Source organism: Hemiscyllium ocellatum, chromosome 3, assembly GCF_020745735.1.
Source record: "Hemiscyllium ocellatum isolate sHemOce1 chromosome 3, sHemOce1.pat.X.cur, whole genome shotgun sequence".
Lineage (NCBI taxonomy): Eukaryota > Metazoa > Chordata > Chondrichthyes > Orectolobiformes > Hemiscylliidae > Hemiscyllium > Hemiscyllium ocellatum.
The window spans coordinates 5,355,240-5,372,138 of record NC_083403.1 but is presented as its reverse complement, the minus strand read 5'-3'; the positions used below and the strand labels follow the sequence as shown (position 1 = coordinate 5,372,138).

Here is a 16,899-nt window from a genome sequence, read left to right as displayed (position 1 = left end):
TAAAATTGTGCCACACGAGTGCCAGGCAATGTCATATACAACCTGAAAGAATATAATCATCTCCCTACTGCATTTTGGGAAGGCAAATCTTAGCAGGACTTATACACTTAATGGTATGGTCGTAGGTAGTGTTGCTGAACAAAGAGACCTTGGAGTGCAGGTTCAGAGCTCCTTGAAAGTGAAGTCGCAGGTAGATAGGATAGTGAAGAAGGCGTTTGGTATGCTTTCCTTTATTGGTCAGAGTTTCTTCAAGGTGGGGTGGCATTTTTACAGGGGGCAGGGTGGGGGGAGGTGTAGTCTAGGTAGCTGTGGGAGTCGGTCGGTTTATAGTCAATGTTTATTGTAATTTGGTAGCCCGAGATAGAAATACAAAGGTCTACGAAGGGGAGAGAGGAGTCTGAGACAGTCCAGATAAATTTGAGGTCAGGATGGAAGGTGTTAGTAAAGTGCATGAACTGTTCAACCTCCTCGTGGGAGCACGAGGCAGCGCCGATACAGTCATCAATGTAGCGGAGGAAAAGGTGGGGGGTAGTGCCAGTGTAGCTGCAGAAGATGGACTGTTCCACATATCCTACGAAGAGGCAGGCATAGCTGGGGTCCTTCCGGTTTCCCATGGCTACACCTTTGGTTTGGACCAAAGAGTATTAGTCAGAGTATTGATTACAAGAGTTGGGAGGTCATGTTGCGGCTGTACAGGACATTGGTTGGGCCACTGTTGGAATATTGCGTGTAATTCTGGTCTCTTTCCTATCGGAAAGATGTTGTGAAACTTGAAAGAATTCAGAAAAGATTTACAAGGATGTTTCCAGGGTTGGAGGATTTGAGCTACAGGGAGATGTTAAATAGGCTGGGGCTGTTTTCCCTGGAGCATCGGAGGCTGAGGGGTGACCTGATAGAGGTTTATAAAATCATGAGGGGCATGGATGGGATAAATAGACAAAGTCTTTTCCCTGGGGTGGGGGAGTCCAGAACTAGAGGGCATAGGTTTAGGGTGAGAGGGGAAAGATATAAAAGAGACCTAAGGGGCAAAGTTTTACGCAGAGGATGGTACGTGTATGGAATGAGCTGCCAGAAGAAGTGGTGGAGGCTGGTACAATTGCAACATTTAAGAGGCATCTGGATGGGTATATGAATAAGAAGGGTTTGGAGGGACATGGGCCGGGTGCTGGCAGGTGGGACTAGATTGGGTTGGGATATCTGGTCGGCATGGATGGGTTGGACTGAAGGTTCTGTTTCCATGCTGTCATCTCTATGATTCTATGACTCCATCTATGGTTAAAAAGTGAGGTCTGCAGATGCTGGAGATCACAGCTGAAAATGTGTTGCTGGTTAAAGCACAGCAGGTCAGGCAGCATCCAAGGAACAGGAAATTCGACGTTTCGGGCCCCTGAAACGTCGAATTTCCTGTTCCTTGAATGCTGCCTGACCTGCTGTGCTTTAACCAGCAACACATTTTCAGCTCTATCTATGGTTACCTTTGACCAGAATCTGAATCGGTCCAACCTTATAAATACTTTGGCTACAAGAGAGGTCAGTGACTGGGAGTTCTGTGCTGAGTAACTTGCCTGGATGACTCTTGGCAATATCCAGGACAAAACATTCCATTTGATTAGGCCCTTCATGTATACCTTTAAGATTAAGACCAGAAGATCATAAAATATAGAAGAATTAGGCCATTTGGCCCATTGACCCTACTCCATCCTTTGATCTCAGCTGATATGTTACTCATTCCCTTCTCCTGCCTTCTCCTTGTAACTTTTGATCTCCTTCCCCATCAGGAACCTCTCTATCTCTATTTGAAATACACTCAATGTCTTGACCTCCACAGCCTTGTATGGCAACGAGTTCCCCAGATTTACCCCCCCCCCCACCCCGGCTGAAGAAATTCCTCCTCACCTCAGTTCTGAAAGGTCATCCCTTCACTCTGGGCTGTGCCGTTGGGTCCTATTCTCTTCTACTAGAGGAAACGTTTTCTCTGCGTCCACTCTATCCAGGCCTCTCAGTATCCTGTTAGTTTCAACTAAATCGCCCCTCATCCTTCTTAATGTTATTGAGTACAGACCCAGCGTCTTCAACCGCTCCTCATGTGACAAGCTCTTCATCCTCAGGATCATTCTTGTAAATGTCCTGTGGAACCTTCCTTCCACAGCCCCACCCTCCCCCCAGTAAACCACAAGGCTCCTTAAAAATGGGGCCCAAAATTGCTCACACTATTCCAAATGTGGACTGACTCAGCTGTACATCCCTGTCCTGTATAGAAGCCACCTCGAAATGAAGGCTAAGATTGCATTTGCCTTCCTAAGTTCCCAACTGAATTTACATGTTAAATCTTAAGAGAATCTTTAACTAAGATTTCCAAGTGCCTTTATTCTTCTGCTTTTCTGAAGCCTTTCCCCAAGTTAAAAATACTCCATGCCTGTGTTCTTCCTTCCAAAGTGCACAAACTCACACTTTCTCACATTGGAAAGTGTGAGGTGGTACAGTTTGGCAGAAGGAATGGGAAGACATCAGACATGAGGCTAAAGAGCAGAGGGTGGGTTAATGTTGGTGTTTGTCACAGTGGTAGATATGGGTGCTGGGTGAGTGATTTAACAGTCACCACGGTAGCTGCAGTTCACTTTGGGATGTAGCAATGGTCCATTTGAAGCGAGTTCTCTCTCTGTCGCCGTTTGGCATGTCTCTCTGTGGGAGCAGTTCCTTGTTGCTGTGTTGTTCAAGTGCTGTGTGTATCCTGGCGTTGACAGCCAATCCGTTGGGAATTGTTGACAAGAGGCGGGCAGGGATAGGGATGTGACAGAGGGGAGGGAGTAGCTCAGGAGGAGGATGGAACTGGTTCGTCAGTTCTCAGGTCCTTTGCCTGGCTCCACTCTCCTGAACAGAAAGGACTGAGTTCTCCGAGTTTAGGGATTGAACCATTTATCTGGAAAAGGGCTGGTTCCCAGGAACAGTCAGGATTGACTCAGCTCCAAATTATTTGGTGGAGAAGGAATTTTTTGCCGCGCTCAGATTCGGAAGATGAACTGGGGGAACTGACAAGTGAATGTTTTGGAAACTATATCAGAGATTCGGGGTTGTTGGGTGGCAGTAGGGGGGAGTCAGGGAACTTGGGAGTGAGAACAAGCCGCGATGTTTGTCCGGTCCGGACGGTGTTGGTTCTAATCCCTGGAGCAGTTTTGAGCTGACAGTGTTTTCCCTGGATTTGTTGTTGGCTGTCGGAGTGGGACTCGGATCCGATGGGAATTGGGGACATTTGGAAGCATATCACCACCACTGAGGAAAACTATGGCGTTTACATTCGCTGCCTTCTGTTACATGCTTTCCTTAGTCCTCTGCTCTTCCCTCATCTTCTTCGCCATCTGGAACGTAAGTGTGGCGAGAGCCTGGTGGGAGAACTAGAGAGAGAGAGAGACAGGGGAATGGAGACAGAGTGTGTGAGAGAGAGAGAGACTGGGGGGAGGGACAGGAGGAGAGAGAGAGACAGGGGAATGGAGACAGAGTGTGTGAGAGAGAGAGAGACTGGGGGGAGGGACAGGAGGAGAGAGAGAGACAGGGGAATGGAGACAGAGTGAGAGAGAGAGACTGGAGAGAGGGACAGGAGGAGAGAGAGAGGGACTGGGGAGAGAGACAGAAGAGTGAGAGAGGGACTGGGGGAGAGACAGGAGGAGAGTGAGAGAGAGAGACTGGGGAGAGAGACAGGAGGGATTGGGAGAGAGGCAGGAGGAGAGAGAGAGAGACTGGGGGGAGAGACATGTGGAGAGTGAGAGAGAGAGAGAGAGAGAGACTGGGGAGATTTATAAAATCATGGGGGGTGGGACATGGATAGGCTAAATAGACCAAGTCTTTTCCCTGGGATGGGGGAGTTCAGAACTAGAGCGCATAGGTTTATAGTAAGAGGGGAAAGATATAAAAGAGACCTAAGGGGCTATGCAGGGAATGAGCTGCCAGAGGAGGTGGTGGAGGCTAGTATAATTGCAACATTTCAAAGGCATCTGAATAGTACATAAATAGAAAGGGTTTGGAGGGACTGTTTGAGAGAGACTGGGGAGAGGGACTGGAGGACAGAGAGAGAGACTGGGGAGAGGGACAGGAGGTGATTGAGAGAGACTGGGGAGAGGGACAGGAAGACAGAGAGAGAGAGTGAGAGACTGGGGAGAGGGATTGGAGGACAGAGAGAGAGACTGGGGAGAGAGACAGGAGGTGAGTGAGAGAGAGACAGGAGGTGAGTGAGAGAGACTGGGGAGAGGGACTGGAGGACAGAGAGAGAGACTGGGGAGAGGGACAGGAGGTGATTGAGAGAGACTGGGGAGAGAGGCAGGAGGAGGGTGAGAGAGAGACAGGAGGTGAGTGAGAGAGACTGGAGGAGAGTGAGAGAGACTGGGGAGAGGGACAGGAGGTGAGTGAGAGAGACTGGAGGGAGAGGCAGGAGGAAGGTGAGAGAGACTGGGGAGAGGGACAGGAGGAGAGAGAGAGAGAGGAGGAGCATGAGAGAGATTGGGTAGAGGGACAGAGGGGGGATGAGAGAGACTAGGGAGAGAGACAGGAGGAGGGAGTCACTGGGGTGAAAGATGAGAGAGGGACAAAGTGTAAGTATAAGAGACAGGAAGTGTCTGTGTTGGGTGTGGGCTATTGGAGCGAGGCAAAATGTACCGGATGTGAGAAAGACTCGGGTGGAGTGTCAAGGGGAGAGTATCTGGGAAGGGAGAAACTGGGGAGAGAAAAACAGGGGAGAGATCTGTGTAAAGAGAGGCTGGGGAAAGTAACATTTCAGGAGTTAGTTGGGGAGCGAGACGGTGAGAGCAGAGTGGGAAGATAGATACAGTTGACAGAGTCTGGGAAGACTGCAAGAGAAAGACTGGGAGGGAAATATTCTTAACAGAGATATGGGGCAGGGAAAGGGACATGGGGGAGAAACCCTGAAGGACAGAGAGAGAGATAGTGGGAATACCTGGAAACGGGGAGAAGAGAAACACTGACAAATAGAAACTGGAGAACAATACAGCAAGACTGCAATTAGAGAGAGAGAGAGAGAGTGACAGACAGACAGAGACAGACAGAGCGAGATTGAGGAAAGAGAGGGGGAGAGCGGGAATGAAGCTGGGAATAGAGCCTGGAAAAAGAGAGAAACACAGATAAAAAAAACCAAGGTTAGGGGTAGAGGAATAGAGAGAGAGGATGGGGGTGGTAAAGACCTGGTGGTGGGAGTGCAGCCTAGGGAGTGGGAGGAATTGAGGGGGTGAGAGGAAATGTTGCCAGAGAGGGAAAACAAAAGAGAGAGAAATCAGTGAGGGGAAATTGAGAGGAAGGGTGCTGGTGTTGGGGGTGATCGGGGCAAGGAGAGGAACTGTATGCATTAGAGTGAGAATAGGCTACAGCATAAAGGGAGAGATTCAGGGAAATGGGAAAGAGATGGAGAAAGAAGTGATTTAACTAGTGAGTGAAAAAAGGAGACTTGAGGAGAGAGACTGTATAGAGATAATCATTGAGGGGAGAGATGGAATCAAGAGGCTGATAACAAGCAAACTGGAGTTAGGAAGGCCGTGGGAACACAGAGACACTGAAAAGAGATAGAAAGAGAGAGAAGCCAATTGGAGAATTTGGGAAAAAGGAAGAGCAAGTGTGGAAAGTCAGAAGAGAGATTTATTTGGAGAGAAAATGGGAAGCAAGAAAGAACCAAGTGTGGAGTGGAAATCTAAAGAACGAGAGTGAACCTGCGGGGTGAATGAGTTTGAGACAGAGACAGAGAGAGTGAAGGAAATAGAGCAAAGAGGAAAGAATAGGAGAGTAGCTGAGAAATACTGACAGAACAAGAAGGAATTAATGCCAAGTGAAAGAGAAAAAAAGGGAGACTAAAGAAAAGCAAGTTAAGCAATATTATGTAATTTGGAGAGAAATGGAAAGAAGGAGATAGATCATACAGGTTACAATCCCCAGCTAGATAGTGTTAGTGTGTGTTAATGTGTGGATTTGTAATGGGAAGTTGAGGTCAGTTTCTTGTGTCTGTAAATCCCAATCAAGCAATGTGAGGCCCCAAGGTATCAGCTTCTCTTGAATAATTTCACAACATACATTTTATATCTAGAATAATTCCAGAGAATAGATCTTAGTTCTAAAATAATTATGCAAATTATATTTAACATATAGAATAATTTCACAGTATAAATTTTGTATTTTCTATACAGTCTAATTCATGATATTTATGTTTTCATTTTTAACAGTGTATAAACGTGCATATATAACATACGCATACATGCATGATTAACTTTTACTTTGAAATATGTTGTTCCTGAGAAATGCAAAACTAAGAATTCCAATACGGTTGGTTAACCTGTCACATTGTATAATGATGAGGTTTGGGATTAAGAAGCAGTCAGTGACATTCATTCTTTGCTGCTTCATATCACAGTTTCCTGAATCAAACTATCTGACATATCAGATCATCTCTTTCCTTGCTGTGCCTATTTTGATAAGTTGTTCAGTGTAGTTATTGCATGTGGAAATCAAAGCATAAGGTGAGAGCAGGATTAAAATCCTATCACGTCTGACCTCACAGTTTATTTTTCTATGGGGGGAATGGAGTGTGGCTGAGACAGCACAAGGAAGCACTCTTGATTGTCAACATGCCCGACTCCCTGGTCAGGTAGTAGCTTTAGGTGCAATGTAAAGCTTTTTCTTTCTTGCCCTCACAATATAAGTCCTACCTAAATCATACTGTACAGCTAAACGGCATGTCCAGCACCATCACTAGATATGTCCTGCCCGACCAGAGATGGTGACATAGTAGCATACAGCTGGGGAAGAATGACCCTTAACATTGACTCCGGACGCCATTAAAACTCATAGCATCAGATCACCCATGGGCAAGGAAAACTCCTGCTGATTTTCAATATCACTGTCTTTGAGGAGGTGGTAATTCATCATTCCTCCATCTTAAACATGACTTGAGTTGAAAGAGCACAAATTCTGGGCGGGTGACTTCAACGTCCATCAGCCAAAGTTGGCCAGTGGCACCATTACTGACCAAGTTGAAGGACATGTTTTCCTGACAGGACCTGCAGGAGCTGGTGAGGGAACCAACAAGATCAAGGACATTGTCCTGACCAATTTATTTGTTGCAGATGCATCTGTCTGTGATAGCTTCAGGAAGCCAGGGGCCGCACGTTGGCTCGGTGGTTAGCACAGCTGCCTCACACTGCCAGGGACCCGGGTTCGATTCCTCCCTCGGGTGACTGTCTCTGTGGAATTTACACATTCTCCCCGTGTCTGCGTGGGTTTCCTCCGGGTGCTCCGGTTTCCTCCCACAGTTAGGTGAATTGACCATTCTAAATTGCCCATAGTGTTAGGTACATTAGTCAAAGGAAAATGGGTCTGGGTAGGTTCCTGTTCAGAGGGTCAGTGTGGACTTGTTGGGCTGAAGGACCTGTTTCCACACTGTAGGGAATCTAATCTAATCTAATTGCTGTCTTCTGAGTTGGATACCCTCATCTTGCTGTGTTGCACTCTTACTTCTAAATCAGACAGACTCGCATCAGATCCAGCAGCACAAAACTAGATCCACAGAGCCTGATCAATTATATAGGAGATGCAAAAGTTAATTTGCCAATCTTCAGGTATAATAACGAGGCTGAAGTATTGTTGGCTTTGCCTTGTGTGTGATCTAGGTGACTGGAGGCAGAGCAATCCTTGAAGTAGGGAAAAGTTTTCCATGGGTTTGCAGTATTGTTTGGGGATTGGCTGTGATCAAAACAGGTTGTTGGAGGTTAGAAGAAGATTGCATAGTCTGCAGGGGGACTGTATGTGCTTCAGAAGGGGGAGACAATGTGGGGACCTTCAGTATTATCTTTGGGGATACAGTCACAACATTTCTTTGCGACTTAGAACCTAGAACATAGAACAGTACAGCACAGAACCGGCCCTTCAGCCCACGATGTTGTGCCGACCATTGATCTTCATGTATGCACCCTCAAATTTCTGTCACCATATGCATGTCCAGCAGTCTCTTAAATATCCCCAATGACCTTGCTTCCACAACTGCTGCTGGCAACACATTCCATGCTCTCACAACTCTGTGTGTAAAGAACCCGCCTCTGACATCCCCTCTATACTTTCCTCCAACCAGCTTAAAACTATGACCCCTTGTATTAGCCATTTCTGCCCTGGGAAATAGTCTCTGGCTATAGACTCTATCTATGCCTCTCATTATCTTGTATACCTCAATTAGGTCCCCTCTTCTCCTCCTTTTCTCCAATGAAAAGAGTCCGAGCTCAGTCAACCTCTCTTCATAAGATAAGCTCTCCAGTCCAGGCAGCATCTTGGTCAACCTCCTCTGAACCCTCTCCAAAGTGTCCACTATAATAGGGCGACCAGAACTGGACGCAGTATTCCAAGTATGGTCTAACCAAAGTTTTATAGAGTTGCAACAAGATCTCACGACTCTTAAACTCAATCCCCCTGACTTGGATAAGGATCATGTCTAAACCTTAGTCAAAGTAACATCCAACATGGACCATACGAGAATTGTACAGAAAATGTCATGCCACCTAAATTCTGGAGCTGAATTCTGAGCATCATGTAACGCAAAACCAAGGAAGCTAAGTTTCAGTCGTTCTGCAATAGTCTTAGATGAAATTCATCTGAAGCACTTTCTGCTGACTTCTAGGAGTGTGAAAACAGAAGGGGTTTGTCTTCACAGGAACAGCTTGGTGGGTTCATCAAGTGAAGACTTAAGTTTCACAGAAATGCATCATTGCATAAATTGCATGTGACTAACGTAATGCCCACGCTCCCCCTTCTGTGAGGAAAATAGCTTTGCCAAACTTTGTGATAGGAAAACCAAACATCTACAACGGGATCCATGGTTTGCTCAATATCCTCTCCTTCACGAGACATTTACTGTTGTTATGGTAAAGTCCACATATACGATATTCTATGCCCAAGAGATTATAACTATGCTGAGACAGATTATTCTACTGGATATGTTTTGAGTATAACATGTACACAGGAGCCCTGATGTAGCAATCAGGAATGGGGAACCTGGACTATTTTTGTCTCATTACTCAATCCTAGATCCCTGAGATTATTTACCACAATTTAATACAGAAGTTCAACCTAAGACTATCCCAATCTGCAATGGTTTAGTGCCACGCTGACTTTACCAGATGAGTCACTGGAGGAAATTCCAATGCACATATCGGCTTGAATTTGACAGGCTTTCACCAACCAACTGCCATAGGTATTAATCACCCTCTGAAAGAACATCCACAGAAAATGAACCCTATCAGGTTCCGTGCAGACTCAGGTCATAGAATCAGCTGGACAAATTGATGAGCTATGCAGGACCAGTTACAGAGTCATACAGCATGGAAACAGACCGTTCGGTCCAACTTGTCAACCAAGTTTCCCAAACTTAACTCAGTCCATTTGTCTGTATTTGGCCCATCCCCTTCTGAACCTTTCCCATTCATGTACCTGTCCAAATGTTTTTTAAACGTTTCCCTGCATCTACCATTTCCTTTGGCAATTCTTTCCACATATGAACCAATGTCTGTGTGAAAACGTTGCCCCTCAGTTACCTTTTAAATCTTTCTCCTCACATATGAAAATACGCTTCCTAATTTTGAACTCCCCCACCCAAGGGAAAAGACCTTTGCTATTCACCTGAGCTATGCCCCTCATGGTTTTATAAACTCCATAATGTCACCCTTCAACCTCCTACGCTCCTGTGAAAAAAAGGCCCAGCTTATCCAGCCTCTCCTTCTAACTCAAAATCCCCAGTCCTAGAAACATCCTTGCACATCTTTTTTTGCACTGTCTCCAGCGCCAATAATATTCTTCCTATAGCAGGGTGACCAGAACTGTACCCAACACTCTAGAGGTGGCCGCATCAATGTCCTGTTTAATTGCAACATGACATCTCAACTCCTAAACTCAATGTCAAGATTAGAGTGGTGCTGGAAAAGCACAGCAGGCCAGGCAGCATCTGAGGAGCGGGAAAATCGATGTTTTGGGCAAATGCCCTGCTGTGCTTTTCCAGCACCACTCTAACCTTGACTCTGATCTCCAGCATCTGACGTCCTTACTTTCGCCTCATCAACTCAATAGTCAGGGCAACAAAGGGAAGTGTGCCAAATGCCTCCTGGGCCAGTCTGTCTAGCTAACACATCTGTACTTCTCTTTCTCCCAGGCTGTTACGGAGCCGATACCACACTCCCAGAGGTACAGTCTTAGTTACAGTCGATACCACACTCCCAGTGGTACAATCTTAGTCAGAGCCGATACCACACTCCCAGTGGTACAGTCTTAGTTACAGTCGATACCACACTCCCAGTGGTACAGTCTTAGTTACAGTCGATACCACACTCCCAGTGGTACAATCTTAGTTAAAGTCAATGCCACACTCCCAGTAGTACAAGCATAGAGTCGATACCACACTCCCAGTGGTACAAGCATAGAGTCGATACCACACTCCCAGTGGTACAATCTTAGTTAAAGTCAATGCCACACTCCCAGTAGTACAAGCATAGAGTCGATACCACACTCCCAGTGGTACAATCTTAGTCAGAGTCGATACCACACTCCCAGTGGTACCATTTTAGTCAGAGCCGATACCACACTCCCAGTGGTACAATCTTAGTTAAAGTCAATGCCACACTCCCAGTGGTACAAGCATAGAGTCGATACCACACTCCCAGTGGTACAATCTTAGTTAAAGTCAATGCCACACTCCCAGTGGTACAAGCATAGAGTCGATGCCACACTCCCAGTGGTACAGTCTTAGTTAAAGTCAATGCCATACTCCCAGTGGTACCATTTTAGTTAGAGTTGATACCATACTCCCAGTGGTACCATTTTAGTTAGAATCAATGCCACACTCCCAGTGGTACAAATGTAGAGCCGATACCACACTCCCAGTGGTACAGTCTTAGTTAGAGTCGATGCCACACTCCCAGTGGTACAAACTTAGTTAGGGCCGATACCACTCTCCCAGTCATACAATCTTAGTTAGTGCTGATACCACACACCCAGTGGTACAAACTTAGTTAGAGTCGATGCCACACTCCCAGTGGTACAATCTTAGTTAGAGTCGATGCCACACTCCCAGTGGTACAATCCTAGTTAGAGCTGATACCACGCTCCCAGAGGTACAATCCTAGTTAGAGTCGATGCCACACTCCCAATGGTACAATCCTAGTTAGAGCTGATACCACGCTCCCAGAGGTACAATCCTAGTTAGAGTCGATGCCACACTCCCAATGGTACAATCCTAGTTAGAGCTGATACCACGCTCCCAGAGGTACAATCCTAGTTAGAGTCGATGCCACACTCCCAATGGTACAATCCTAGTTAGAGCTGATACCACGCTCCCAGAGGTACAATCCTAGTTAGAGTCGATGCCACACTCCCAATGGTACAATCCTAGTTAGAGCTGATACCACGCTCCCAGAAGTACAATCCTAGTTAGAGTCGATGCCACACTCCCAGAGGTACAATCCTAGTTAGAGTCGATGCCACACTCCCAGTGGTACAAACTTAGTTAGCGTCGATACCACACTCCCAGTGGTACAATCTTAGTTAGAGTCAATGCCACACTCCCAGTACAATCTCTCTTCACTGCTGTAATAGATTCCCTGATTACAACACCATCTCCTCTTTTATCTTGTCTTCCTCACCTCTGTCCCTGGAATATTGAGTTGTCAGGCCTCTCCCTCTGTTAACCATGCCTTAGTAACAGCAATGATGTAATATGTCCATGTGCCCTCAACGTCTCTGCCTTGTTCACTGAGGCTCCTTGCATTAAGATAAACCGGTTCTGAAGAAGGGTGACCGGATGTCAACTCTCATTTCTCTCCACAGATGCCATCAGACCTCCTGAACCCCCACAGCATTTCCCGCTCTTGTTTCTGACTTCCGGCATTGCAGTTCCTTTGGCTTTTTTTATTAAAATAATCTAACCTTGACAACTCCCTTGTGCTTTAACTGGCTTCTAATGTATTTTTCGCCTCATCTCTCTTAAGGAATCTGCTAATCCTTATCTCAAATATAAACTATTAGTTACTGCAATGAATTCTGGAAGGATTTTGGGCAGTACCATTCAGCTTTTTCAACAGCGTTTCCCCAAGTCCACAAACTCTACCACCAAGAAGAACAAGGACAGCAAGTTTATTTTTATCCATTCATGGAACATGGGTGTTACTCTCTGGGGTAGTATTTAGAGCTCTTTACTAAGTGCCCCTTGATCTGAGTGGCTTGTTTGGGCTATAATACATGAGGACACCATCTTCTCCCCTCTTTCACTTTCATATGATTGTTATAAATCCCATTATATAGTTAAGACTTGTTCAACAATAGCTCTTTAATATCAATTTAAGCGATACCTATTTCAAACAATCGATCTATATTTATGCACTGTCGTTACATGTCTCCACTATAATTAATTACCACATTTTAAAATAATGTTTTCAAAAATCCAAATTTGTCATCAATATTTCAGCTTCCACTTCCACCATGGATATGTTCAAACTGAAAGTAGAACTTCCTCCTCACATCTGTCTTAAATTATTCTGAGATAATACCCAAGCTCCTGAAGGATCCAAGAGGTTTCAAAATAGGGAGTCTTTCATTCTTGTATATTCCACTGAGTACAAGCCCAACCTACTCAACCTGACCTCAGAAGAAAATCCCTTCACGATTAACTTTGTGCATCTTCTCTGCACTGCCTATAATGCCAATATGCCATCCCTTAGATAAGGGGACCACAACTGTTCACAATATTTCATGTGAAATATGACCAGTTTCTTGTATAATTTTATCAGTTTTTACCCCTGTTTTCATACTCCATTCCCTTTGAAATAAAGGCCAACAGTTCATTTGCTTTCCCTATCTCCCTACTGAACTTGAATGGTAGATTTTTGTGATTCATGCAAATTGGAGGACCTCCAAATTCCACTGTGCTAAATGCGTTAAAATAGAAATTATAGAATGAAATATAAAAAGTAGGGATATTAAAGTGATTTTAATGAATAACCCAATTAAATACAACAGAGATAGCAGATCAGATTACGTGGTGCAAAGTTAGCAAGGGGTAATGCTGAATGCCAAGATGATTTACAGTGAACACATCTGTAGCAAGTGCTTGCAACTTGAGAAACTTTGGATCTGAGTTGAGGAACTGTAGTTTGAGCTGCAGACATCATGCAATATTAGAAAGAGGGGAAAGTATTTGGGCATTTAAGTATTTCAGACTTGTTCTGTGATCAAGGACAGGAGCCCATGGTTTTAGAACAGGCAGATATGGGGAGCCAAGGGGCAGTTCTTGGCAATCTGACCACCAACACTTGACATTTAATGACATCACTATCACTGAATCCCATGCGATCAACATCTTAGGGTTACCATTGAACAGAAACTGAACTGGACTAGTCATATAAGTACTGTAGTTACAACAGTAGATCAGAGGCTAGGTATCTTACAAGGAGTAACTGACCTCCTGACTTCTCAAAGCCTGTCTACCATCTACAAAGCACAAATCATGTGTCTGATGGAATACTCCCCTGGATGAGTGCAGATTCAATGACACTCAAGAAACTTGACACCATCCAAGACAAGAGTAAAAAGTGAGGTCTGCAGATGCTGGAGATCAGAGCTGAAAATGTGTTGCTGGTTAAAGCACAGCAGGTTAGGCAGCATCCAAGGAACAGGAAATTCGACATTTCGGGCCAGAGCCCTTCCTGATGAAGGGCTCTGGCCCGAAAAGTCGAATTTCCTGTTCCTTGGATGCTGCCTAACCTGCTGTGCTTTAACCAGCAACACATTTTCAGCACCATCCAAGACAAAGCAGACAGCTTGACTGGCACTAATCCACAAACACTCCCTCCCTCCGTCTGTCCCGTCACTCCGCTGATGCATAACAACAGCACTGTGTACTGTATACATACACTGATGCACTGTTGAATTTCACCAAGACTCCTTAGACAACAGCTTCTAAACCTATGACCACTACCATCTAGAAGGGAGGGACAACAGGCACATGATGACACCACCATCTGCAAGCTTCACTCCAAGCCACTCTTCTCTGAATTGGAAATGTATTGCTGCTCTTTCAGTGTCAGTGGGCCGACATCCTGGAATTCCTTCCTGACAGCACTGTCCATCTACCTACAGCAAACTGACTGCAGTGCTTCAAGAAGACAGCTTCCTCTCACAGGCAACTAGGAATGGGTAATAAATGCTGGACCATGTCCCTTGATTGAGTGAAAAGGAACCTCCAGGGTGATAATCTCAAGATTACTACTTGAACCTTATGCAAATTGGCACAGCATAAATAAAGTAAAAATACTGCGAATGGACATGGAACAATAAAAAGATAAACCTTAAGGCTTATTGCCTGTTTGCATGGAGCATTTGAAATAAAGTGGATGAACTAATCAGGTAAATAAATGTGAACAGGTATGATATAGTTGGGATTGTGGAGACATGGCTGTGGATGACCAGGCATGGGAACTGAACATCCAGGAATAGTCAGTATTTGAGAAAGACAGGCAAAAAGGAAAAGGTGGTGGAGCTGTATTATTGGTTAAAGAGGATATAAACATAATATTGAGGAACGATATTAGCTCAGACAATGCGGAGATATATGAATAGAATTGAGGAGTACCAGGAGTTAAAAAGCATTAGTACTATATAGACCACCAACTGTACTGATGATGTCAGGAATGACATCAAACAGGAAATCAGTGATGCATGTGATAAAGGAACATCTATAATTATGGGTGATTTTAACATATGTAGATTTGGCAAATCAAATTAGTTACAAAACTGTAGAGAAGAAGTTCCTAGACTGTACATGGGATGGTTTTCTGGTGAACTGAATGGTGAAGCAGGTGAGAGGGGCTGAATTGCATACTCCTGTTCCTATTTCTTATACCTTTATAGTGAGATGATTCGAGTACAGAAACAAGGATGTCTTTGGCTACAATTACACAGGGCATGGTGATGCTACATCTAGCATTGTGTGTGCAGCTTTAGTCTCCTCATCTGAGAAAGGATGTTCTTGCGAAAGAGGATGTGCAGTGAAGATTTACTAAATTGAGGATTGAGTCACTTAGGATTGTGGATGTAGGTTTGCTCACTGAGCTTGAAGGTTCATTTCCAGATGTTTCATCACTCTACTAGGTAATATCTTCAGTGGGCTCCAGGTGAAGCACTGCTGAAAATTCCTGCTTTCTATTTATATGTTTGGGTTTCTTTGAGTTGGTGATGTCATTTCCTGTGGTGAAGTCACTTCCTGTTCCTTTTGGTGTTCATGTATACATATTACATGAACTCAAACTAGCCACAAAACAACAGGACCCTCACTCATTAGTATCCTTACATACGATGAGGAATGACACCACTTTGACTGGACAACACATCCATCCTAGGACAAGCTAAGCAGAGACATGCATGGCTTTCCAACCGGAACTCTATCAACAAACACATCGAGTTAGACCCCATCTACCACCCCCAGAGAGAAGGAACAGGAACTGACTTCACCACAGGAAATAATCATATTGAATGGTGCAGCAGGCTTGAAGAGTTGAATGGCCTCCTCCTGTTCCTGTCTTCTACGTTTTTATGTTTCTATGAGTTAAATGCATGACTTAAATATTGGTGTGGGAGGAATAGATTTCAGTTCATGATGGTTCTGCAGTGCTTCGCTTGAGGCCCACTGAAGATGTCACCTAGTAGGGTGGTGAAACATCTGGAAATAAACCTTCAGTTTAGAAGGAACTGTTGTGGTTGAATCAGCTTCAGTTGGACCAAGGCTGGGATGGGTGTCCTGATGAATTAAATAACTAGGACTGTGGAGAGGGTTTTAAACTAATCAATTGGAGAGTGAGTTTTCAGGAGGAGATGAATGTAAGCTCACAAAACAAAAGGCTATGGCAGCATTGGAGGGCACGATTTTGACAATGACACCTGGTGTGGGACAGGAAGGGACGGAGTACGCAAGCATCAAAAAGAAATAGTGAATCAGACAAAAAGGGAACATAAGGCAAAGAGGCAATATTAATGTCTTTTTATTTGAATGCACACAGTTTACAATGCAGAGGGTCGAACCCCTCTGTTAATTAAAACCAAACCAGAAAAGTGACAGAGAACTCCTAATTTCCGCTATTTAAAGCAAATAACAATTTACTTTTCTAACTCTAATAGTGAACACGAAACAAAAACTATTCCTAAATTCAAGTGCCCCCTTTTTCTTAACCACTTACTATCTGAGGGTTGGAGGATTTGAGCTATAGGGACAGGTTGAATAGGTTAGGGCTATTTTCCCTGGATCGCGGAGGCTGAGGGGTGACCTTTCAGAGGTTTATAAAATCATGATAGGGTAAATAGGCAAAGTCTCTTCCCTGGGTTGGGGGAGTCCAGAACTAGAGGGCATAGGTTTAGGGTGAGAGGAGAAAGATATAAAAGAGACCTAAGGGGCAACTTTTTCACGCAGAGGGTGGTACGTGTATGGAATGAGCTACCAGAAGAAGTGGTGGAGGCTGGTACAATTGCAACATTTAAAAGGCATCTGGAGGGGTATATGAATATGAAGGGTTTACAGGGATATGGGCCGGGTGCTGGCAGGTGGGACTAAAATGGGTTGGAATATCTGGTCGACATGAATGAGTCGGACCGAAGGGTCTGTTTCCACGTTGTACATCTCTATGACTCTAACTCTGTAAAAAATATCCAGTTCCAATAACCCACTTAGTAAACATTACATTAACTTAATCTCAAGACCACACAGTCTATCTTCAACCTTAGATAGAGAGAGAGAGTCCTACAGCACAGACATAGACCCTTTGGCCCAAACTGGTCCATGCCAACCAAAATGTCCGTCCACGCTAACTCCACCTCCCTGCACTTGGCACA

At 44.7% G+C, this 16,899-nt stretch overlaps 1 protein-coding gene across 2 annotated transcripts in view; it reads left to right on the top strand.

The window, feature by feature from the left end:
- Positions 1 to 2,888: 2,888 nt before the first annotated feature.
- The window catches only part of cnih3 (cornichon family AMPA receptor auxiliary protein 3), a 58,491-nt gene continuing 44,480 nt past the window's right edge, over positions 2,889 to 16,899 (top strand). For both annotated transcript variants that reach the window (XM_060855527.1, XM_060855519.1), the window contains exon 1: positions 2,889 to 3,363. In XM_060855527.1, the coding sequence (XP_060711510.1) occupies positions 3,283 to 3,363 (81 nt within the window). In that variant the 5' untranslated portion in view covers positions 2,889 to 3,282. The remainder of the gene's footprint in view (positions 3,364 to 16,899) is intronic.